At 40.5% G+C, this 25,262-nt stretch overlaps 1 protein-coding gene across 1 annotated transcript in view; it reads right to left on the reverse strand.

The window, feature by feature from the left end:
- erap2 (endoplasmic reticulum aminopeptidase 2) overlaps window positions 1-20,670 on the reverse strand; it is a 74,133-nt gene extending 53,463 nt beyond the window's left edge. Inside the window, exons 1-4 of the mRNA XM_087999002.1 lie at window positions 20,351-20,670; window positions 12,895-13,417; window positions 7,349-7,487; window positions 2,608-2,739 (exon numbers count right to left, since the gene is read on the reverse strand). Of these exons, the coding sequence (XP_087855128.1) occupies window positions 2,608-2,739; window positions 7,349-7,487; window positions 12,895-13,397 (774 nt within the window). The 5' untranslated portion in view covers window positions 13,398-13,417; window positions 20,351-20,670. The remainder of the gene's footprint in view (window positions 1-2,607; window positions 2,740-7,348; window positions 7,488-12,894; window positions 13,418-20,350) is intronic.
- Between the last annotated feature and the right edge of the window lie 4,592 nt (window positions 20,671-25,262).

Here is a 25,262-nt window from a genome sequence, read left to right on the forward strand (position 1 = left end):
AGCAGGTCTGCCAGCAACTGTGGAGAGAAAGCAAAGTTAGCAGTTTGGGTCCAGTGATCTTTCTTCAGAACTTGTGCAGCTCATTTACAACGGTTGCAGAAAATCTGCATTTACCACCTGAGCTTGTATTTTATTCAGCATAGATAGCGCTGTATGATTAAATAAATCTCCTGACATCTAATCAGATCTACATGATTTGTTTTATGCTTCAACCTTTCAAATTAAAAGAGGTCTATTTAGCCACAGTCTGGGGATATGTGATGGCATAGTGGCATTATTGTTAGACTATAAATCAAGAGTCCCAGGTAGTATTTTGGGGACCTGTGTTTGAATCCTGCCATGGTAGATATTGGAATTTGAATTTTGGAAATAAGAGGCCAAAGATGTCTATTACTGATTGTCAGGAAAAATCTGGTGAACCTATCTGGTTCACTAATGTCCTTCAGGGAAAGAAATCTGTTATCCTTACCTGGACTGGCCTGCATGTGACTCCAGACTCACAGCAATGTGGTTGACCCTTGACTGCCCTCTGGGCAATTAGGAATGGGCAATAAATGCTGGCCTAACCAGTAACACCCACATGCCATGAATGAACTAAAAGGAAGTGGAGTGTCATGAACAGAGTAAAAACCAATTGCTAATACACATCTAGATATTTGTTTAGTGATTGTTTTAAAATTACATTAAACAGCCCAAAATGATGGTTACTGCAATCATGTGACTAGGTTTGGTGATAAGCATCTAGAATGCTCTACAAAGCCAACGTCAGCCAGATATCTCCTGATGGGTCTGGAATGTTCACTAGTGTGTCATAATCTGCTCAGGAAATAACTGACTCCAAGAGAAATTCTTTCACAGTACAATTGCAAGTTACACACTTCTTACAAGATTTTTCAATTAACCTCTCCGTAATGGAACATAGACAATTTGTACTCTGTAACACAAGCCTCAAGGATTATTAATTCTCTTGGCTTGTTCACAGAAGTCTCCCCAACTGCCTTTTTGAATAAAACAGAAATAGTCATACAGTCATTTCTAAGAACTTCTCTAGTTAAAAATAGCCACAGTGATTTCAAATAATTGCAGTTCTGGGGAGGCTGAGCAATAATTACAGTAAGTTATATGCTACAGCACACTTATTCTGAGGATTCTACAACCAGACTTCAAAGACCTGAATTGTTACATCATGCTCCTTGAGGGGGAAATGCACTAAGTTTATGAATACATTTGTGATTACTTTTTCATACCCCATGTAATACATTTCATTATCAGAAGATCAGCGAACCATAATAACAGATGTACTTCACAAATATTGTGCTGAAATGGGATCCGAAAAAGTTTTTTTCATGCAGAGATGTGGGATTTGCTGGCTGTGACTGAATTTATTGGTCATTCATAGTTATCCTTGGAAGGAAAGATTTTGTGTAATATGACTGGTGAAAGATTTAGGTACAAAATTTAAACACAACAAGGAAAGAACATGGGCAATTGGAAAGGAAGAATAAAATATTTAAAACTTAAAGCTGCATTTTAAGCCCAGCCATGAGTGTAGTGGACAAGAAATGTCCCTAGCTTAAAAATGTGTTGCTGGAAAAGCGCAGCAGGCCAGGCAGCATCAAAGGAGAAGGAGAATCGACGTTTCCTGAAGAAGGGCTTATGCCCGAAACGTCGATTCTCCTTCTCCTTTGATGCTGCCTGACCTGCTGCGCTTTTCCAGCAACACATTTTTAAGCTCTGATCCCCAGCATCTGCAGTCCTCACTTTCTCCAAGAAATGTCCCTAACCATGCTGGCATAAGGCTAAGAACAATTTGATTCCTGGGCCTCATCACTATTTTCTAGAATGGACTATCACAGGCCTGAGTGCATCACCAGGTACTCAAAGGAATGGTTATAAATTATGATTAATACTATTGATACTACATAAGGTAGTGTTAAGGAAGGAAGTTTGGAGGCATTCATTGTTGAGGCAAGAATGTAGACAGTTAGGGGAGCTCCAAGGTTTCTTTGAGGTTCAGTGAAGAATTCCTGCATAATTCCCGTGTTCTTCCTGCACAAACCAATCTTTAAAAATAAACGCATCTAAGTGACTTCGAGAGCAGGTTTTGCTTCCTGTAAGCTCTGTAATTTGTCACTGCTACAACTTCGTGTCAGGTTCTAAATGGTAACTCTGGATTTAGACATTTAAATATTGATGTGGTCCCTATCTCCCAGACACCTGATCAGTTAAAATAGTGACACACAAGTAAGCACTCAGCCCCACCTTTAACTACCAAAACTGCCCCATTTCCATTAAATTTCAAGTTGTTCTCTTAATTGATTAGGAGAAAAATAACATGTGGACAAAATTAACAGGCATGACATAAATGATGCCCATAAAAAGAAACAGCAGTAAGAAACATCGAAAAATGCCATTAACTTTAGATTTCTAAAGATTATTCCATTTAATATTTCAAACCTGTCAAATATTTAGATTAATGTTTAGAAAATGTTTGAGTTCCTTAATGGTGTGGAATTGGCTGTTTCAAACCAGGTACCCAGCAACTGGGCAAGTTACATTCAGAATCTTTCAGACAGAAAAGAGTTGCGACATGAATAAAAAGCTCACCTTGATTCCTGTTGATGTTACTGCACTGACGGATGTAAAGTCACAGATAATAAAGGCCACTAAATATGTGCTCATCCTTACACTCACATCAAAATGGTCTTCAAAAACTTCTCCTACTGGGAAGGATTTAATCTATAACAAACATAATCAACAGCTTCAGGAAAGATACCATGATATATTTCAAATACAGTCATCTCTACTGCTTTGTAGAACATTCGTAGCAACCTTATAATTGAAATGCATCTGTGTCTTCCAATGTTATTCCAAACCAAGTGTTGCAGACTCAGGACCACATCCTAAAGGACACACTAAAGATTGGGGCAGTCACAGCATAAGCAAAATGGGGAAAAGTTGTTGTCTATGGCCTTCAGACACAGTGCATGGAGGGGCTGGAAACTGCAAAATCTGGACTGTATGCCTCACAAAAAAATATACATGTTGAAGATTGAGTATTCAAATTGTATTGAGGCACCTCAGTGTGGAACATGACATATAGGGAAAAGTTTATTTCTAATGTAAGTTTGGCAATTTCCAATTTGAAATCTGTTGCTCTTGGACTGTATGCTTGATATGGAATGAAGACAATAAGTAAAGTCTATTACAAGTGTATTCAGTGAAAATGTAAGGTATAGAGAAAAGTTAAATTTTATTGCAAATTACCTATAATCAAAGTTTAGGAATACAGTATCTTTTTGAAAAGCAAACAGCACTGCAGCACTGATCCTGTCAGAATTTGCAGACATGCTACATGTATACGCCAGGCAGATACAAGTGCCATGGTAGGTACGTCCCTGATATCTACTGGAAATTCCAATGCAGGTTTACCTGTGTGCAATGGCAAATATTGTTCAAGCTCCTCATCAACTCCAGTAAAGTGGTTGGATATCCAAAATAGTGCTAACATAATTAATTGTACTGGGATTCAAGCAGATTTCACAAAACTGAGTTCAACATACATTCTTGTAGAGGACAGTACACCTCATTAGTGTGGTGGATCAGCTTTCATAGTCAATAGCAGAGATTCCTGGCTTAAGTCCCTATTTGTAAGGTACAACTTTCTGTTGCCTCAAGCAACCTGGACAATGGCAAGAAAAATGGGGAAATATAGCAAGGAAGAAAGAAAATCAGACTTATGACATCAAGAAAAAAAATTCAGATTTTCCCTTTAAGATTTAAGATTCCATTTACAACTGGAGCTGACAAAGTAAAGTTGGTGTCTTGGATGATTCTGAAAGGTGGGATCAAAGGTAATCTGATGAGGGTTATTGAGGACATCCATAAGATCATGATAGAGCTATCTACATCAAGTAGGAGAAACCAGGCAGAATCTCATTGAAAGAAATGGATTTGGACTTCATTTCAGTGTGTTATTTTCTGTTGGTCATCTGGCTAACAGCCCCTGATCAGTCCACAGTACATGTGGATCTGATTATTTCTGCACTCTTTGAATTTTTCTGTTACTGAATAAATGATCCATAGGATTGTACGCACAACATTCTTCAGCTTTTAAGTATCGTCACTTTATAGATCCCACTTAACATACAGGAGGAAGTGGCAGGAAAAGGGCAGCTACACCACTTGGAGCTGAGGCTATGAACATATTTAAGGCTTCAGTCAGCATATGATATCCGAGTGTTGTGCAGTGCGGACTCTCATGATAGGAAGCAGGCTGGGAGCAATCCATATGCACTTCCTATTCATCCTTCCATCTCTGGTTACATCTCAATGATCCTGAGTTGTGTCACCTACTAAATTGCTCTAAAAGCCTTTAACATCCTGTAGGAAAGTGAGACAGATGGCACTTTGTGCAGCTACTCTTGGTAGGCCATTGTGTGTACATAGGAGAGTAGAGATATGAACTCCTCATTGCACACTACCCAGTCTCCCTTAAAAAGCTAAAGGACAGTATGAAATGTTGTCTGCAGAGATGAGTGGAATCCTCAGTGATTTCATGCTCTGTTACACAGAGTGGGTGTTGTGTGAATGATCTGTCGAAGGTAAGTCTTTCCGCAATCCTTGCATGTTTCTTTCTCAGTGATGTGTGCATTGATGTGAAAAGCCTTTGCTGCAGTCATCAATATGATGATTCAAGGATCTGTAAGGTCTGATACTATCTGCAGTCAAGCAGTCAGTTGTTTGTGAGAGATGAGAAATGTTTGGCCATTGCAACTTCTTTCATCCTTGGGATGTCTGGAGAAGCTGCTCATCTCTCAATGAGGGTGATTTCACCAGGACTAACAGTGAGAGATACAAGAACAGACATTTTAGAAGTAATAATAAATTTTCAAAAATGTTACATTATTTACAACTTATAGTCACCCAAACCACCTATGTACTCTCGGTAGGATCTCCCCTTTTTTCCTTCCAGTATGTCTAAGTGCAGTCCATCATGAATTCCACCCACTGAGGTGGATGGAGCCTAATCTGTTGTTAACTCTGTTGGTCTCAAAATTGTGGATGGTTGTACATGGAGGTATTCGTGGTGATGCAGCATCAGGAGAGGTGGTGAGGTGTCCCCAGTGAGTGATAGGGAAGCACATTGGACAGGGATAGTTATTAGTTTGGGATGATGAGGTGGGTGAGTCTGGCTAGGTGGAAGTGGTGCATGAAGTCGTGAGGAGAATGTGGGGTCTGCAGATGCTGGAGACTAGAGTTGAGAGTGTAGTGGAAAAGCACAGCAGGTCAGGCAGTATCCAAGGAGCAGGAAATTGACATTTCCAGCATAAATCCTTCATCAGGAATGAGGCTTGGGGGCCGGGGGGTTGGGCTGAGAGATAAATGGGTGAGGGTGGGACTGGCGGGAACGTAGCTGGGAATGTAATAGGTAGATGAAGGTGGGGAGAAGGTGATATTTCAGAGTGGAGGGTGGAGCTGTTCGATGGGAAAGACGATGATCAGATCAAGAGGGCAGTAGGCTTGGGACTGGGATAAGGAGAAGGGGAGGGGAAATGAGGAAACTGGAGAAATCCACATTAAACCTTCCACCCCAGCCCCACCCTCTTCCATTTATCTCTTAGCCCCTTGGCCCACAAGCCTTATTCTTGATGAAGGGCTTTTGCACAAAATGTTGATTCTCCTGCTCCTCATATGCTGCCTGACCTGCTGTGCTTTTCCAGCACCACACCCTCGACCATGAAATAGTGAGACACAGTTTGTGAACCTTGGTGAGAGGTATGTTCAGTGGCACAATAGAAGTGAGTGGAGGCAACCCTGTGGGTGAGAGGTTGTAAGAAAAAATGATGATAATTCCCCTTTCAAAGCACAGAAGATCACTGACTTCTTTCTGCCTTGCTGGAAATATTTTAAACCCAGCACAATGCATTTATCCAGGCTGGTTTTTCTATCCAGGCTGACTGTGTCTGATGGCATGGCCTTCTTTGTCAGTCTGCAGAGAAAAGCACTGGTGTACCTTTGCCCAGCCATCCACCAACACCACCAGGTCCCAGTGAGCAAAGTGAGAAACTGATTTGCCTTTCTCAGTCGTGTCCTTTGGGAGAAAAATGCAAGGCAACAATGTGAAGGGTGGCTTCCTGGCTTGCAGCAGTGAAGTGCTATCGAGCTGGGGTTTAAATGTGGTAGCAGCGACATAAACATCACAATCCCCTAGCAGCACTTCCAGTCCTCCTGCCAGCTGATTTGCTGAGCTGAGCAACACAGAGCTCAGTTTCATAATTACTAAACTGAAGAGCAAGCGATTGCATGACACCAAGAGACATTGATATGAGCTATAGCAGACCACCTGCTATAAGTCTCACCAAGAAAAACACTTCCCCAAAAGAATTGTAAATTATTTTACTTTCTGGCCGTTACTCGCCTTGTAAGGAGCAGATGAAACATGGTAAAAATTAAACTTTCAGATACTGCAAGAATTCATTGCAACTGGGTTCCTTTGATTTCCTGCCACATTTGAAGCTGAAGAATTTGGGAACTGCTGCAAAATTTTCACCTCTGATACATAAGCTTTCATTAGCAAGGGGATTGCACTTCACAGATGAGAGGTTATGCTGCAGCTCTATAAAGGACTGGTTAGACTAAACTTGGAATATTGTGTTCAGTTTTGGTTGCATCATCATGAGGAAGGACGTGGAAGCTTTAGAAAGGGTGCAGGGAAGATTTACTAGGATGCTGTCTGGGCTGGAGGGCACGTCTTATGAAGAAAGGTTGAGGGAGCTAGGGCTTTTCTCATTGGTGTGAAAAAGGATGAGAGGTGACTTGCTATGGGTGTATAAGATGATGAGAGCCATAAAGAAAATCGATAGCCAGAGTCTTTTTCCCAGGGCAGAAATGGCTATCATGAAGGGGCATAATTTGAAGGTGACTGGAGGAAGGTTTAGGGGAGGTCAGTTCTTTACACAGAGAGTGGTGGGTGTATGGAATGCACTGCCAGCAGTGGTAGGTAGTAGAGTCCGATACATTAGGGACATTTAAGTGATTCTTGGATAGGTACATGGATGACAGTAAAATGTAGGGTATGTAGATTAGTTTGATCTTAGAGTGAGATAAAAGATTGACACAGCATCGAGGGCTGAAGGCCCTGTACTGTTCTATGTTCTATAAGCATAAGATAAAACTTAACTGCTCACAATATCCTTGAAAATCTGCATTCAATGCTTACTTAGAAAGTAAACCATCACACATTCTCATAACAAATTACTTCTGACTACAGAGCTGTAGAAGATATACTGTTTTATAAGAAAAAATGGGATTACAATAGTTAAATAACAGAATGAAAAGGTCGTACCATGGGCATGTTGGATAGTGAAATGTGCTGCTTTTCTCTTCTTAGCTTAATTGAGAAGTTGGCTTTAAAAGATGGTTCATCAAAACATGGGAAAGCCATCCGTGCTGATGTGGGTTCAAAATGAGTAGATGCAAGAACTCTGCAAAAATAGAAATAATTCAGAAAATAATTAAATCCAAAGCAAATGAATATGAAACAAATTGAAAGGCATCTTGTTAATTACATTTGCACTTCCTGTTTGTTCAGTTGGGATCCTTGTAGAAGCTTAACACCTCTTGACCAATGGGAAAATGAAATTGAATATCACCTTTATCATATTTATTTATACAGTAAATGCTGTACTGAAGTCTTCAATGGAAGACATCATGGGGAAACTTACATTTCTCCACATCAGAATATATCCACAGCAATCAAGTTTAAAAAGATCGAGTGAGAGCCAATGACTATAAATGATAAATGTTACATTTTTAAAACTAAGACTGAGGTTGTGTAGAGGTTTTTGCATATATATCTGCTATGGGATCTAGTGAGTATATTTGCCATATTTTGCTAAACAAGCTTCATGAACTACCTACACCACCCTGACGGCATTCATTACACACAATTCCAGCCCCATCTTACCATGTGCCATTCCGGGAATAACTTGCCACTCAGCAGATATCCCAGATTTCTCTGGCATCCCTTGTACCTAAACCACCTTTAAATGCCTATTGTTCATCTGGATAAGCATTGTCAGTTTGAAGCTACCCTGCATGGTTTCTGACATTTGCTCCAAACATGGTAGACAGGGGGAAATCCCCACCCAAATTAGTGGGCAGGGATCTGAAGGTCCTACTGGAAGTGGTACTGCAAAAGTGAGACCTCCTCTTTCCCCAGGACTAGCAGAGGAGGCCATGATAGTGAACCATACAAGGCTAGTTCGAAGTTGCTACCCAGGTTAAATCTGTCTTATCATTTGGAGCACCAAAGAAAGAAGGTCAATGACTTCCCTATTTCTGCAGTGTAAGTGCCACCATTATATCTCCCTATCACAGCAGCTGTAGCCAGCTCCCACCAAGACTCATGCTTTACCACTCTAACTAATGCCTGCAACATCTTCCCTCACTCACTGTCACCCACCCTGTTCCTGACACCACTGACGCTGCATGCTATCAGTGCTGCCTACCATATTAATCGGTCCGCCTCCTGACCAGCCACCAAAAAAGCCATGTAACCAACTTTCATTTCCCTTAATACTAGGCTCTCGTCAATTTCAGGAGGAAAGCTACCCAGGTAGGACAAAAAGAGTCAAGATTGGTGGGTGTGCTGCCCATCATTCAGCTCCTTACTCCATATGTGGGGAGCATCCTACTCTGACTGTCCTAAGTGACTGACCATGCCCAAGCACCTGGAATGATATAGGAAGCTGCCCTTGACTTGCTGTGATGGGATCCTTGACTTAACGGAGGTCTACTAACAATCATAACAAGCTTCTTTCCATTGTGTCAGTGTTAAACAGCAAAGCCAGGCAGAAGTGTAATTAACCCAGTATTTCTTCCTGAGGGGCAAAGCACAAGAGATAAGGAAAGGCAATTTAAAGTATGGATGCTGTGAGCATCCAGGATGGTTCAGGGTGAGTGAGTACTCTAACAATGAGCAAAGAACCTGGAGATGAATGGCTTAAAATACGCAATGTCTTAAACTTTATTTATGTCAAATCTAATCAAGGGTTCCCCTTCAGCACATGGCCATGAGTTTAGGTTCTGATGTCAATTATCTTGTGGTACATTTTACAAATTTTCTGTTGTTTTCTATTGTTGTCATGTATAAGCAAGGATGAATGAAATTTTTCAGAAAAAGTTTTGTATCTGGAAGATTTTTATTAAAGATGGAATATTTGTTCAGTATTTTCCTATAAAAAGATATTCATAGAGATTGGTGAATTATTACAGTGGACTAAAATATATTTCTTCCTATATGATATGGATTGAGTTCAGCTCAGAAGAACAGAAGTTCATTTTCATACAAATCTCTAAAACAAAAATGATTACCTTAATCTAATCTAGAAACAAACAAGCTTTTATGCAAAAATAATTTGCTGCGTAGATGGCAAAAATAACTGAAATGAGAAATGACAATAATTCCTTGGTATAAGCAGGAGATTCATAAGTTTAGGTTGAGACAGAATGTTGTGGTAAAGAGAATTCCACATTGCACTTTCTCCACACACTACCTACAATTATCACAACATTCATCATTAAAAAAAGCAAACTTTAATATAACAAAACTCTAAAGTCAATAGTCACAAATACTATTTGATGCATAAAATACCTACTTTCAAATACCTGCTTTAACTTGATAAAGTACTTCCTAAAATATTTTTGACATAAGTTCACTTTTGCGGATAGTTAGTTGTCAAAAGTAATTCAGATTATGCCATTATTAGAAGGTGCTGGGGAAACCAAAAGAGCTGAAGATAGAGAAGTTACCTAGACCAGATGGACTACACCACAGAGTTCTGAAGGAGATAGCTGAGGAGATGGTGGAGACATCAGTGGTGATCTGCAGAATCAGGGAGGGTCCCAGAGGTCTGGAGAATGGCTAATATAATATGTCCATTTAAGAAGGCAGGGAGGCAGAAGACAGGAAACTATAGGCTGGTTGGCCTGACCTCAGACATTGGTAAGATTTTAGAGTCCATCATTTAAAATGAGATCGTGGAGTATTTAGGAGTACATGGTAAAATAGAGCAGACTCAGCACAGCTTCTTCAAGGGGAGGTAATGCCTAATAGATATGTTAGAACACTTTGAGGAGTTAATGAACAAGTTAGACAGAGGAGAGCCAGTGGACATGATCTATTTCGATTTCCACTGTGTTAAGGGCAAGGTACTGGCATGGATAGAGGATTAGCTCACAGGTGGAAGGCATAGAATTGGGAAAAAGGAGTGTTTTTCGGCATGATAGCCAGTAACCAGTGAAGTTCTGCAGGTGGCAGTGTTGGGACCACAACTATTCACATTATACATTATTCTGGAAGAAGGCAGTGAGTGCATTGTTGTTAAGTTTGCAGATAACACAAAAATAGCTGAAGAGACAGGTACTGTTGAGGCAGCAGGGGGGCTGCAGAAGGTCTTGGATAGGCTAGGAGAGTCGGCAAAGGAGTGGCAGATGGAATACAATCTGGTAAAGAGTGTGGTTATGCACTTTGGCAGTAAGAATAAAGGCGTAGATGATTTTCTAAACAGAGAAAAGCTTTGGAAATGTGAAGGGAGTCCTAGTTCAGCATTCTCTTCAGTTAATATGTGGGTTCAGTTGGCAGTTAAGAAGGGAAGTGCAATGTTAGCATTCATTTCAAGAGGACTAGAATACAAGAGCAGAGATATAGTGCTGAGGCTGTATAAGCCACTGATTAGAGTAGTGCTGAAAAAGCACAGGGCTCCATTCCTGATGAAGGGCTCCTGCCCGAAATGTCGATTTTCCTGCTCCTCGGATGTTGCCTGACCTGCTGTGCTTTTCCAGCACTACTCTAATCTCCAGCATCTGCAGTTCTCACTTTCGCCCTGTGTAAGGCACTGGTCAGATTGCATTTGGAATATTGTGAGTCCTTGTGGGCACTGTATCTAAGGAAAGATGTGCTGGCATTGGAGGTGTCCAGAGGAAGTTTACAAGAATAATTTCAGGGATGAAGGGCTTTTTATATCGGGTGTAATTGAGGACTGTTGGTCTGTATTTGATCAAGTTTAGATAGATGAGGTGGGGTTCTCATTGAAACTCACAGAATACTGAGAAGCCTGGATAGAGTGGATGTAGAAAAGACATTTCCACTAGTGGGAGAGATTAGGGCCCAAGGGCACAGCCTCTGCCTGAAGTGATGACCCTTTCGAACCAGCCAGAGGGCTGTGGAGGCCAAGTCACTGAGTGTACTTAAGGCAAAGTTAAAAATCACGCAACACCAAGTTATAGTCCTTCAGGTTTATTTGGAAGTACTAGCATTTGGAGTGCTGCTCCTTCATCAGGTAACTATGGAGCAGGATCATAAGACAGAGAAGTTATAGCAAAAGATCACAGTGTCATGCATGCAAGTGTTACAATATATTGAACAAACCTAGATTGCGGTTAAGTCTTTCATCTTTTAGAATGGGTTGCAGGTTTCAGATCATTAATATCTAAATCCTAGAACTTCTTTCAAATCACATTCTCAAGATAACTATAAAAGAAAGTGACATCTCAGCTCAGACAATGCATTAAAGGTGTGAAGTGTGAGGGACATTCGGCCTCGGATCCTCAGATGACCATTCTCCCAGGTGGACCTTGGGATACGCAACAATGTAGGCAGTCAATCCATGTAACATTTTATGAATTCCTATCTTGGAAACAGAACCAGTCTGACTCAAGGTTGGGATACAGACAGACTCTAATCTCACACCTTTAATGCATTGTCTGAGCTGAGATTTCAAATTTTTTTTATAAAACCTTAAATTATCTCAAGAATGTGATTTGAATGAAGTTTTGGGATTTACATATTAATAAATCAAAACCTGCAACCCTTCTAAAAGATGAAAGACTTAACATCAATCTAGGTTTGTTCAATATATTGCATCACTTGCATGTATGACATTGATTTTTTGCTATAAATTCTGTGTCTTATGATCCTGCTCCACAGCTACCTGATGTAGAAGCAGCGCTCTGAAAGCTAGTACTTCCAAATAAACCTATTGGACAACAGTATAACCTGGTGTTGTGTGATTTTTAAATTTGTCCATCCCAGTCCAACACCGGCACCTCCACATCCTATTTAAGGCAGAGATAGATAAGTTCTTGATTGGAAAGGGAATCAGGTTACAAGAAGAAGGCAGGAGGAGGAGTTGAGAAACATATCAGCAGGTTCAATGGGCCAAATGGCCTAATTCTGTGCCTATTGCTATGGACTTACTACTAAAAGCAATTGCTTTTGATGTGTTGAGTAAAACGTGACAACATGTTTCTCCAATTAATTGTGGTGATATATTTGCATCAATAAGTAGATGGATGGCTGAGTCTACTCCTTTATGTACAAAAGTATTTACTGGTATTCTGAAATTAGTCAAATATCAAGTCAGCTCTTAGGTATAATTCCCTGTGTTTATATAATGAATCAGCTAGAATTTTACAGAGAAGCTATCTATATGAACAGAATTGACTGTTTTAAGTAAAGCATCAACGTATCAATAAATTGTCATTTATTTTATCTTCAGATCTTCTCAAATTTGGGATCTTCATATTGAAATTAAATTTTGAAGTATAAAGTTGGGGTACACAGGGCTCATGGTGTCATATCTCATGTTATTTACCATAAACTATTTTTTGGTCTGTACAAGTAAAACTCATTAATCAATATTTTTGGTTTTCTTTTCTAATGATTTCAAACAGCAACAAAATATTTATAAACATACATGAAAGTTATGTGACTAAAGTAATAAATATTCAGAAATAAAGATATTTTGTAATTATATTATGTTACATGATATTACCGTATGGCACTTAAAAGAATTACTGTTTCTGTCATGAAATGTGTTAATAGCTTACCTTGTTTTACCATCTAATGTTTGATAGCTACTTTTGTAAAATCCATAGAAACCATCAGATAAATTGCCTGTATAGTAAATATTAATAATATATGTCTCTCCACTAGCCAGAGGCACGGCATTCTCTAATGCAATTTGCTCATATGGTGGATATTCCAAAATGTCTAAGTTGCTTTCTGGGTGGGTGCTCTCATCATTTGTTAATGCAATAGTTGCCTTATTGATTTCCAGGTGTTTGCTATGGAGGATGATGGAACTTGTTTCTTGGAGGACAGATACCCAAATTCTAGCTAATCCGGTGAAGTTTAGAGTTGTCAAATTTGGATGTATCAGAAGGTCATAACTGACTGGCTTGATCCTACCAGGTAACCTCATCTTATTCCATGGAAACTTCTGACCATTAGTCGCTGAAGGAAAGTCTCCACTGTCATGGTCACTAATGCACAGCATGACCTGGTACAGCAATCCCAGAGTGAGGGTCAATACCTTCTGTTTCAACAGCATTCTTCAAATTACAAGGGAATCTGAAAATACAAAATATTCCTACTGTTAATGTGCAAAGTTAGCAATTTGAGTTAATAGTACAGTAACATATTCTGCAAGTTATGCAATCCATTTTAAGAGACTACTGCCAGATAATTAGAAACTGTAGTAGATTCTGCAACAGCTTATAGTGATTGTTCAACTCCTGCCCTAAGCAAAAGCTATTTTCCGAGCAACTATAATGCTACCAGTATAAAAGAAACTTAAACTGTTTGACCAGTGTATTTCCTGCAGTTACTACTGCAACCATCGTCTATCTTCTCAGTGTCTTGACCTTATTATGCAGTGAAATAACTAAATTTTCTGGAAGTTCTTTTTTCCACTTTACTGTTCCTTGCCTCTCTCTCTCAATTCTTGTTTGCTCCAAAGCTATTGAGACCTTTGAAACCTCAGCTTGACATAACTACTTTCTGATTCACTATATTTTCAGTGATCTCATTTCGACCCGAAAATTTAATGCATGATTCAACCTAATCTCAATCTCTCAGCACCAAATCAAATATTCTGAATTTCAAGGCAGATGATTTTTGGATCTATTTCTGTTTGTATTGCACAAAATAGATAATAAAAAAAACTGAAAATTGAATTTAATATGTATCCAGTGAGTGCTTCTGACTTTGCAAGATTTGAATGACCTAGTTCTGGTTTTTGAGCCCAGTAACTAGTTGTTTCATCAGGCTTTGGCAAGATCTACCTTCAGAATTAATAAATGCAAGTTGTGCAGAGATTCATTCTCTATTTTTTAAGTGTGAAAACTGTATATTAACTTCACAAAACGTTTTTAAAAATGCTCGCGCCACGGCGTGAATTTTTGCAGAATGTACTTTGCCATTAATTGTCCCCGTGTAAAGATTTTTGAATCATTGCAGCCATCTATAATATGTTAAAGTCCTGAATTTATTGTGGATTTCTATTTTTTATAATTGCTTTCTGTCTGCACATTTATCGCACTTCAGAACACAAGAGCTGGTAATCTATCATGAGGAAATAGCAATGAAAAGAACCAAACCTGAAAGCCCACTCAAGAGAACATACAATTATTCAAAACACTTGTTGAAAGATTATCTATATGTTTTTATCAGTAACTAGCATTTCTAAATGTCAAAATAAGATTTCAAACTAAATAAAATTCAAAATTATTTATTTCACACTAAAATTATATTTTGTGTATCTTACTAAATTAAATATAATTATTCCTTTAGTTCCTCAGCTCTTTACCAAAGACTTTAGCTTCACGAGAATTAGGAGTAGTGCATACATGATCCCTTGAGCCTTCCCAATAGACGATCTTCTATCTTTATTTCATTTTCACGTTGTGTCCCCATATCCCTCAATTCCCTTAGTACACAAACTTTTATCAATTTTGGTCCTGAATTTACTGAAAAAACAGTTCTCTGCAATAAAAATAGCCAAAAGATTCACCCTAACCCTGTAATGCTAGCGATCTAAATTAAGAAGTATAACCTCATCTTAGTTCTAATGGCTGGGTTTCCAGCATCTACCCTATCAAACCCTGTGAAGGCTTTATGTTCCTAAATTTATCATAGCAGCAATCACGGTCAGATCTGAGCTCAATTTCGGATGCAGGAGGCCACAGAAATATGCAATTAACCCTACTGCATCTTTAATAGAGTTGAATCCTCATACTGTGAGCTGGGAAGGGTTTGATCGGATCTTGTGGGAAGGGCATGCAATTTGGTTCAGTCTGGAATGGCGGGGGGGGGGGGGGGGGGGGGGGGGGGGGGGAGAAAGATGGGTCTTGGTTAAGGCATGTGAGAATGATTGGAGAGTCAGTTTTAATGTTAGCCAGGAGTGAAAGCAGGTTTTAATCCTGCTACCTTTTCAACTCGAACTATTCAGATATGTCAGTCAGAATTACTTGAAGTCTGCAACTCTAACACCGAGCTGGGACCCTTGCTAGTGGAGTCTGCACTCTGGAAAATTGCTTGTTGAAAGATTCTACTTCCCAGCAATTACTGTGAGGTCGATCAGTTGCAATTTCTAATGCATCTTTCAAGATGCATCCGATCTCTGACTATCCAGAGACTAGAAGATCTGGCGCCATATATTTCAGTGATCTAAATACCTCATGCATCTAAACTCCAGATAATATAATTCCACTTTATTCAAACTCGCCTCATGTAACAACTGTCCCAAAAATGTTTAATATTGTTCTGTCTCTAAGAGAAGTATAAACAAACCAAACCTGTTCTTTGCTTTCCTAATTGTTTGTTGTATCTGCATGTTAACTTCCTGTGGCTCCCAAATCTTTTGAATATCAGTATTTATGATAAATTCATAGAATCCCTACAGTGTAGAAGCAGACCATTCAGTCCACACTAATCCTCTTAAGAATCACTCCTACGCTATCCCTGTAACCCTGCATGTTCCATGGCTAATCCACAATGGGCAATTTAACATAGCCAATTCACCTAAGCTACACATCTTTGGACTGTGGGAGCAAACCAGAGGAACCTCAGGCAGACACAGGGCGAATGTGCCAATCCCACACAGACTTCCACCCAAGGGTGGAATTGAACCTGGGTCCCTGGCGCTATGAGGCAGCAGTGCTAACTGCTGAGTCACTGTGCCACCCCAAATTTACTAATGTGGTGACTTGTAAAAAATATTTTCTTTCTATATACACTCTACAAAAGTGGATCATCTTACATTTTTCTACATTACAATCCACTTGCCATCTCCATCCTCACTTACTTCAAATGTTAAAAAATCACACACCAGGTTATAGTCCAACAGGTTTATTTGGAAGTACTAGCTTTGAAAGCTAGTGCTTTCAAATAAACCTGTTGGACTATAACTTGGTGTTGTGCGATTTTTAACTTTGTCCAGCTCAGTCCAACATTAATTCCTCCAAATCATTACTTCAGCTGATTTTATTCCTGCATAGAGTCATAGAAATGCACAGCATGGAAACAGACCCTTTGGTCTAACTTGTCCATGCTGACCTGATATGCTAACCTAATTTAGTCCCACTTGCCAACTCCTGGCCCATGTCCCTCCAAACCCTTCCTATTCATACACCCATCCAGATGCCTTTTAAATGTTGCAGTTGTACTAGCCTCTAACACTTCCTCTGGCAGCTCATTCCTCTGCACCACCCTCTGAGTGAAAACATTGCCCCCTTGCTCTCTTTCACCTCTCACCCTAAACCTACATCCTCTAGTTCTGGATTCCCCCACCTTGTCTATTTACCCTATCCATGCCATTTATGATTTTATAAACCTCTATAAAGTCACCCCTCAGCCTGGAATGCTCCAGGGAAAACAGCCCCAGCCTATTCAATCTCTCCTTATAGCTCAAATCCTCCAATCATGGCAACATCCTTGTAAATCTTTCAAGTTTCACAACATCTTTCCAATCGGAAGGAGACCAGAATTGCACACAATATTCCAAAAATGGCCTAATCAATGTCCTGTATAGCCACTACATGACCTTCCAACTCTTATAATCAATACTCTAACCAATGAAGGACAGCATACCAAACGCCTTCTTCACTATCCTATCTAAATGCGACTCTACTTTCAAGGCGCTACAAACCTGCACTCAAGGTCTCTTTGTTCAGCATACTTAGATATTTTGGCCCAAAGCAATGGATTGTGGAACATTAATTTTGCGCCTAAGCAAATAAAGTATAACAAAATTAAACCCTACATTTCTATAATAGCTTTTACAACTCCTGTAAAGCAACTCTGCTCAGGAAGGGATTTCTTGTTCTGGGGTTCTAAATCCAGCAGAAATTTCACCAGCAGCCAATCAGCTACCTGACTGCCATAACATCCAGTAGGCTTTCCGACAAAATTAAGCCATAGAGTTCCTTCCTGAAAATTGTCCAGCAATCTGAAAATAGGAAAATTCCTGTCCAGCTGTATTTCCGAGTTTCAGTCATATTTCTTCAACAAAACAAACTTGAAGAATCTCTCAAACTCTGGCTTTGGTTGGATGTCTCATGATTTACTGATAATTTCTAAAATGAGATTATATTTAGTGATCAGTGTGTGTCTGAACTGACTGAAATATTTAGAGATCTTGACACAATTTACAAATCAATTCTAAGAGAATTGAGATTACCCCTATTTCATTTCCTGTCAGATCTATGGGGTCGCTTTCTCCTCATCCTGGACAGTTACTAGCAATACACCTATATTCTACATGCAGTTGCTCACTTTGTCATATCTCGGATTCCCAAGTCCAGTCCAAGTCCCTGGCCAGAGCTACTCAAGTTTTGAAGACTCTTAGATTGTTACAGCTTCATGGTTAATGACTACTAACTGTTGTTGGGTCCATGTGGTGCAGGTGGAGTGCCCCTACCTCTTGGCAAGAAGGTTCAGATTCAAATCCCACCTCAGAACGTGATGGTCATAAAGGTGTGTCATAATAGATCTAAACAGCTTGATGAAAAAAGTACTGTATTGGGGGCTTTTCTGGAACAGCGTTGTGTCCCTAACAGGTTCAATTCCCACCAATCACAGGCGTAAGTCCTAACTACTAAGAAAACTACTCATTCGGAAATTTATCAAATACATTATGGAATGCTAAGTAGACAGTATTGTAGACTTTATCACAACTTAAAGTTATCTAAATTTAGCAGTAAAATTACTTTAACATCCTGAACTTCTGTGAAGCAGGAATTCAGTCAGAAACAATGAGCAAAATACTGTTGTGTAGTCAGGGGTCTTGCCTGTTGGCTGGAAAATCTGAGACCGACCCACGATGTCCCTTTCGAGAAATTACTTGGAGATGTTGGTGTTGGACTGGGGTGTACAAAGTTAAAAAATCACACAACACCAGGTTATAGTCCAACAGTTTTAATTGGAAGCACACTAGCTTTCGGAGCATCGCTCTTTCATCAGGTGGTTGTGGAAGACACAATTGTAAAACACAGAATTTATAGCAAAATTTATAGCAAATTGTGTTCTCCAACCACCTGATGAAGGAGCGGTGCTCCGAAAGCTAGTGTGCTTCCAATTAAACCTGTTGGACTATAACCTGGTGTTGTGTGATTTTTAACCTTTCTAGAAAGGACCACTAAATGATAGGCCAATCAGGCAATGGTGAGGCCACTGGAGAGCATTCTCCTGGAATCAACATCCTGAGGCATTGAGGGCCCACAGATCAGAGGGTGACAGCTTGCATGAGGCCACACCATTGAGGAGATGTGGCTATTGCCGTAAGACAAACCCTGGTGTCCCACGATTGCAGAAGATTCAGGTTTCTGGTGAACAATGGCATGGGCAAGGCTTTGTGGGATGCAGGTTGTGACAAGATTGGTATAGGAGGATCAACAACAGGGGCAGAGGGCTGGCTGTGAAATTCCCCTCCCCCATTCTGATGTACAATCCCTAGATAAGGCACGATTGTCTTTGATTGAAGGACACACTCCAAAACTGACAAACATCCACACGGTCTAATTTGTTCCGCATGGTCACAGGCCTACTTGCAGCTGGGTCAATCCTACTGTTGGTGGGATTAATTGCTCATTTGTGGTTCACAAATGGCAGTGAGGCAGGAATGTCAATCATGCCCTTTCCAGCTCAAAACATAAGTCTGGTGATGACTTTAAATCAACAGGATTCAGATATGCCACATTCTCACCTCCAAGCTTGGTGCTAGAGACAGCATAAGATTCTGCTCAATAGGTCCATTTGCACTGCAAGGTATGGTGGACTTGACTTAAGTCCTCCAGCAACTACACCCCGTTCATGAGTCACAGAAAACTAGTATGTAGGTACAGCAGATAATAAAGAAAGTGAATGGAATGCTGGTGTTTATAGTGAAGAAAATAAAATATAAAGGTAAAGAAGTATTGTTACAACAATTGTAAAAAATATTGGTGAGACTGCACCTGGGGTATTGTACACAGATTTGGTCTCCTTATTTGAGGAAAGATGTGGTGGCATTGGAGGCAGTTCAGAGGAGGTTTACTAGATTGATCCTAGAGATGAGTGGTTTGTCATATAACGACAGATTGAACAGTTTAGGCCTATAATTTCCGGAATTTAAAAGAATAAGGGGAGATCAAATGGAGGTATTCATTCGCGATGATAAGAGGGGTGGTTAAAATAGATATGGAGCGGATGTTTCCTCTTGTGGGACATTCTAGGATGAGAGGCCATAATCTTAGGATAAGGGTTAGCAAATTTAAAACAGAGTTGAGAGAAACTATTTCTCCCAAAGGGTTGTGAATGTGTGGAATTCACTACCCCAAAGTGCGGTGGATGTTGGGACAGTGAATAAATTTAAGGAGGTGTTAGACCGATTTGTAATTGGTAATGGGGTGAAGGGATATGAAGAGAAGGCAGGAAAATAGGGGTGAGGAGCACATTAGCCAAGATGGAGTGGCAGCGCAGACCCAGTGGGCTGAATGCCCTAATTCTGCTCCTATGTTTATAAACCTTCTCAAGGGGTATTAGGGTTAGGCAGTAAATGCTAGCAAAGCTAGTGTCATCCATGTTCCACGAATGAATAGAAAAATATTTAACCGTAAATCAAACCTCTACAGCAAATACCATAATTGATCGTAGCCACGGTTCTTTGTATCATTAATCTTACGCTAAAATGAAATACACAAGTATTTGCAGCTTAATTAATTTTCAAACTTTCAAAGTAGTGAAGAAACGGGTGACAGCTTAATCCAATTACGGATAAATGACTCATCTGCAAAACCACAAGCATCCTTTTATTTGCGATTATTTTGAACACGTTAACGATTACTGATTCGCTAATAACAGGAGCCAACGGCCTGTGAATAATTCAAAAAGTACATGAAGACCCGGAGTCGCATTGATGCTTATTTGACAACATTTACAGTCCTGCGTCCAAAGGCACCAAGAACATAACTTGTACTGCAATTATGAAGGTTCAAACACTCCATTCTGTACAATACTAATTCTTACTTCTATTGCAATTCCTTTTGCCATAAACTCGGAGCTCAGGTTAAATCATCATTCTCAGAGGCCCGCCATTCCACTTTACCCAGCGAGATGTGAATACTTTTATTTTCACTTTCGGCTGCGGGACCCGATCACCCGGATATACATGAAGTTGTCTCTGTAGGGTTATTTTTGGTTTGCTCACAAACTATTCATAATTTTCAAACACCTGGGCAAATTTAAATAACTATTTATTGAGTTGAAGATGAGAGACTGGCGAGTTATGGATGAATTATGTTCCGAACATGAGTGGTCGCCCAGCGCCGGGGTAGCAGCAAATTGTGGCTATCTCCAGCAGAGGCAAACATAAAGGGCAAGGCATGATTTGGAGATGCCGCTGTTGGAATCACACAACACCAGGTTATAGTCCAACAGGTTTAATTGGAAGCTTTCGGAGCGCCGCTCCTTCATAAGGAAGCAACGTTTTACTGCAGATGGGGTCGTATTTCTTATCTTCATCAGCCTCCGCGAAACTAGAAGATAATGTCTTCGATTTCCCTTTTTAATGTGCAAATCGCTTGTGTCAAACCCTTATATCGAGCTGACTAAGGGTGATACATTAAATCGCACTGAGCACAGGGATTCGGTAGAAGGGTTGGGACAGATACGCTTAACATTCCCACTTGACAACAGCGGCGGGCGTAAGGGGCGGGGAAGGGAGGAGTCAAGAGGGACCGCAATGGCGGTGTGAAGCGCCTTTCCAGCCTCACCTCCGACGAGAGCAGGGCTGTGCTCAACTTCCTCCCGGAGAATATCATCAGATCCAAATAATTTTATGAATAAAGTATATTTTTGAAATTTAAAAAAAATAATCAGGGACACGGTGACCTCCACAGAGACTGGGGCGGACTCTGTCTGGATTCGACGGAGTGAAATAAATAATACGTTTGAATTAAAACAAAACCTCTGGCATACCCAGAATGGGATTAGTCTGAACCAGACCTTTATTTCGCTTTACTTTTACGAAACAACATAAAAGCTGAGTACTCGGATTTGCCATGTGAGGTTTGTTTCCAAAAGTCGCATTATTGGTTCTTCGACAACTGGTTACATTCACTGCTTTTTAAAAATATTTTGTAATCATCCTGCTCAGAGATGTTACAACACACCTTTGAAGCAGGTAGGACTTGAACCCAAGCCTCCAGATAGGGACGCCACCACTGCACTGAAGGAGATCTTATTCACTTTTGACAAAATTTTTCATTTTGTTGAGCCCCTCAAGTGACCAACTTTTTGCCAGTTCAGCAGTCTAGTATCAATGGGAGCTGGCCTCTTTTAATCTAAAGAAGAAAGGGAAACCATAGGACTCGGTCCTTGCTGAACTTAAGGTATTTTGTCGTCAACCTGTTTAAGGGGTGTTATTGCACACCTCAAGAGCAGATGGGACCTGAACACGGGCTTTCCGGTCGGAGGGAGGGACGCTACCACAGGACTGGAAAAAGACCTTTATTCAGTGCTTTTATCTTAATGTGGAAATTGTTTATTCAGTTAAATGATTGGAAACGAGTATTTTTAAATATTACTCACATTTGCCTGTCAGAAACTTGTGGGTAAGCACCGATTCAGGACCTGAGCACTACCTTCTGTGAAGTCACTGCATCTAACTATAAAAATTGAACTCATGTTTTTGATAGATGAGAACTGGAAACCATGTTAACGCAAATTAAATGAATATTAATCTAAATACAGTGGTCTATTTAATTAATTTGAGGTGTTAGTTTAATAAATAAAAGCTAAAATCTGAAACATTATCTAAAACATTATTGCTAAATTTATTTGAACTTAGTCATACAGTCATAGAGATGTACAGCACGGAAATAGACCCTTCGGTCCAACATATTCATGCCGACCAGATATCCTAACTCAAATCTAGTCCCACCTGTCCAATATCCCTCTAAACCCTTCCTATTCATTGTTGTGGTTCTGTTCGCCGAGCTGGAAGTTTTTGCTGGGCTGTTTCCCTGGCTTGTGGATTGTTGACTGGTGGTCTGTATCTGACACATTGTGGAAGGATTCGATTCTTTCGAAGGAGTCTACAAAAAAACGGACAGATAACCAGAGCTGACCTACAAAGAATGAAACCGGAAAGCAACAACACCCCCAGATTCTATGGATTACCTAAAGTACACAAACCAGACATCCCATTCAGACCCATAGTATCACTACCAGGGACACCATCATACAAACTGGCCAAAGAACTACAACAGAAACTGAAACACCTGGTCAGCGGATCCAAACACTCTATACAATCAACACAGGAATTCTTGGACATCATCAGAAATATACACATAGACAAAGAAGAAACCATGATATCATTCAACGTGACAGCACTGTTCACTTCGATTGACAAAACCCTAGCCAGAGAAACAATAGCCAACCTACTGGACATACAGAACAGAAAACAGGACGCTGAACCTATCAACAAAGACGGCATACTTAAACTACTGGACTTGTGCCTCACAACACACTTCACATTCAACAACCAGATTTACGAACAAATCAACGGAACACCCATGGGATCACCAATCTCGGGACTCATAGCAGAGGCAGTTATGCAAAGGTTAGAACAAACAGTCCTACCACAAATTCAACCCAAACTCTGGGTCAGATATGTCGATGACACGTTTGTAATCATTAAAAACACGGAAATAGAAAAAACACACCGGATCATCAACGCCACACTCTCGATTCACGAGAGAAGAAGAAAAGGATAGCCAACTCCCATTCCTAGACGTGATGGTACAGAGAACACCAGACGGAGAAATCACTACAAGAGTAAACAGGAAAGCCACACACACAGACCAAGTCCTAAACTATGAAAGTAACCACCCCAACACACACAAACGAAGCTGCATCAGGACACTATTCAAAAGGGCCACAACACACTTCAGTACACCAGGACTGCAAAAAGGAGAGGAACACCTGTACAAGGTATTCGCCAAAAACGGATACCCGCGCAACTTCATCAGCAGATGCCTAAGAGAAAGACCACGGAATGAGGACATACCACAACCAAAAGGACTAGCCACACTACCATACATCAGGAGCATCTCGGAACTGACTGCAAGACTACTGCGACCCCTGGGACTCATAACGGCACACAAATCAACAGCCACGCTCAGACAACTCACCAGAACGAAGGACCCGATACCCAACATGAGCAAGACGAATGTAGTGTACAAAATACCACGCAAGGACTGCACTAAACACTATATAGGACAAACAGGAAGACAGCTAACAATCCGCATACATGAACATCAACTAGCCACGAAACGACACGACCAGCTATCCTTAGTAGCCACACACGCAGACAACAAGCAACATGAATTCGACTGGGACAACACTACTATCATAGGGCAAGCCAGACAGAGAACAGCCAGGGAATTCCTAGAGGCATGGCATTCATCCACAAACTCCATCAACAAACACATAGACCTGGACCCAATATACCAACCACTACAGCGGACAGCTGAAACTGACAACCGGAAGCGGCAGGGACAGACCACGATAAACACCGGAGGAAACATCAAAGAAGCGCTTCGCAGGAGGCTCCCAAGCACTGATGATGTCGCCTAGCCAGGGGACGAAACGTTTGCAACAAAAACTTCCAGCTCGGCCAACAGAACCACAACAACGAGCACCCGAGCTACAAATCTTCGCACAAACTTTGAACCTTCCTATTCATATACCTATCCAGATGCCTTTTAAATGTTGCAATTGCACTAGACTCCACCACTTCCTCTGGCAGCTCATTCCATACACGTACCACCTTCTGCATGAAAAGGTTGCCCCTTAGATCTCTTTTATATCTTTCCCCTCTCACCCTAAACCTATGCCCTCTAATTCTGGACTCCCCCACTCCAGAGAAAAGACTTTGTATATTTATGCTGTCCATGCCCGCCATGATTTTGCAAACCTCTATAAGGTCACCTCTCAGCCTCCGACGCTCGAGGGAAAATAGCCCTAGCCTATTCAACCTCTCCCCATAACTCAAATCTTCCAAGTCTGGCAACATCCTTGTAAATCTTTTCTGAACCCTTTCAAGTTTCATGACATCCTTACGATAGGAAGGAGACGACTTGCATGCAATATTCCAAAAGTGACCTAACCAATATCCTGTGCAGCCGCAACAAAGGAAAGCATACCAAACCCCTTTTTCACTATCCTAACTATCTGTGACTCCACTTTCAAGGAGCTATGAACCTGCACTCCAAGGTCTCTTTGTTCAGCAAAGCTCAATTGGACCTTGCCATTAAGTGTATAAGTCCTGCTAAGATTTGCTTTCCCAAAATGCAGCACCTCGCATTTGTCCAAATTAAACTCCATAAGCCCATCGGCCCATCTGATCAAGATCCCGTTGTAATCTGAGGTAACCTTCTTTGCTGTCCACTACACCTCCAATTTTGGTGTCATCTGCAAACTTATTGACTATACCTTTTATATTCACATCCAAATCATTTATGTAAATGACAAAAAGTAGTAGACCCAGCACTGATCCTTGTGACACTTCACTGTTCACAGGCCTCCAGTCTGAAAAACAACCCTCCACCACCACCTTCTGTCCCGTCACTGTGTTAAATGGGATAAACTTCAAGTATGTAGATCAAATTCAATACTGAACATCTACAAGGCACTGTGGACCAGCAGAAGCAGTGGAATCATACTACAATACACGTTGCAACATTATGGCCCAGTATATCCCCCATTCTATCTATCATTTTAAATACAGTCGATGCATTACAATTTGAGCATCTGCACTATTTACGTGGTTCAGCAAGACTCCATTAGAACTTTCTTCCTGTAGGTTCTCGCTCCATGTGATTTGATGTCTCTGATACACTTAAGGTGTTAATAACTATTACACTAATTACTTCTC

This window comes from Chiloscyllium plagiosum, unplaced genomic scaffold (assembly GCF_037043375.1).
Source record: "Chiloscyllium plagiosum isolate Xiang-an unplaced genomic scaffold, Cpla_swu_hap1 HiC_scaffold_2, whole genome shotgun sequence".
Taxonomy (NCBI): domain Eukaryota; kingdom Metazoa; phylum Chordata; class Chondrichthyes; order Orectolobiformes; family Hemiscylliidae; genus Chiloscyllium; species Chiloscyllium plagiosum.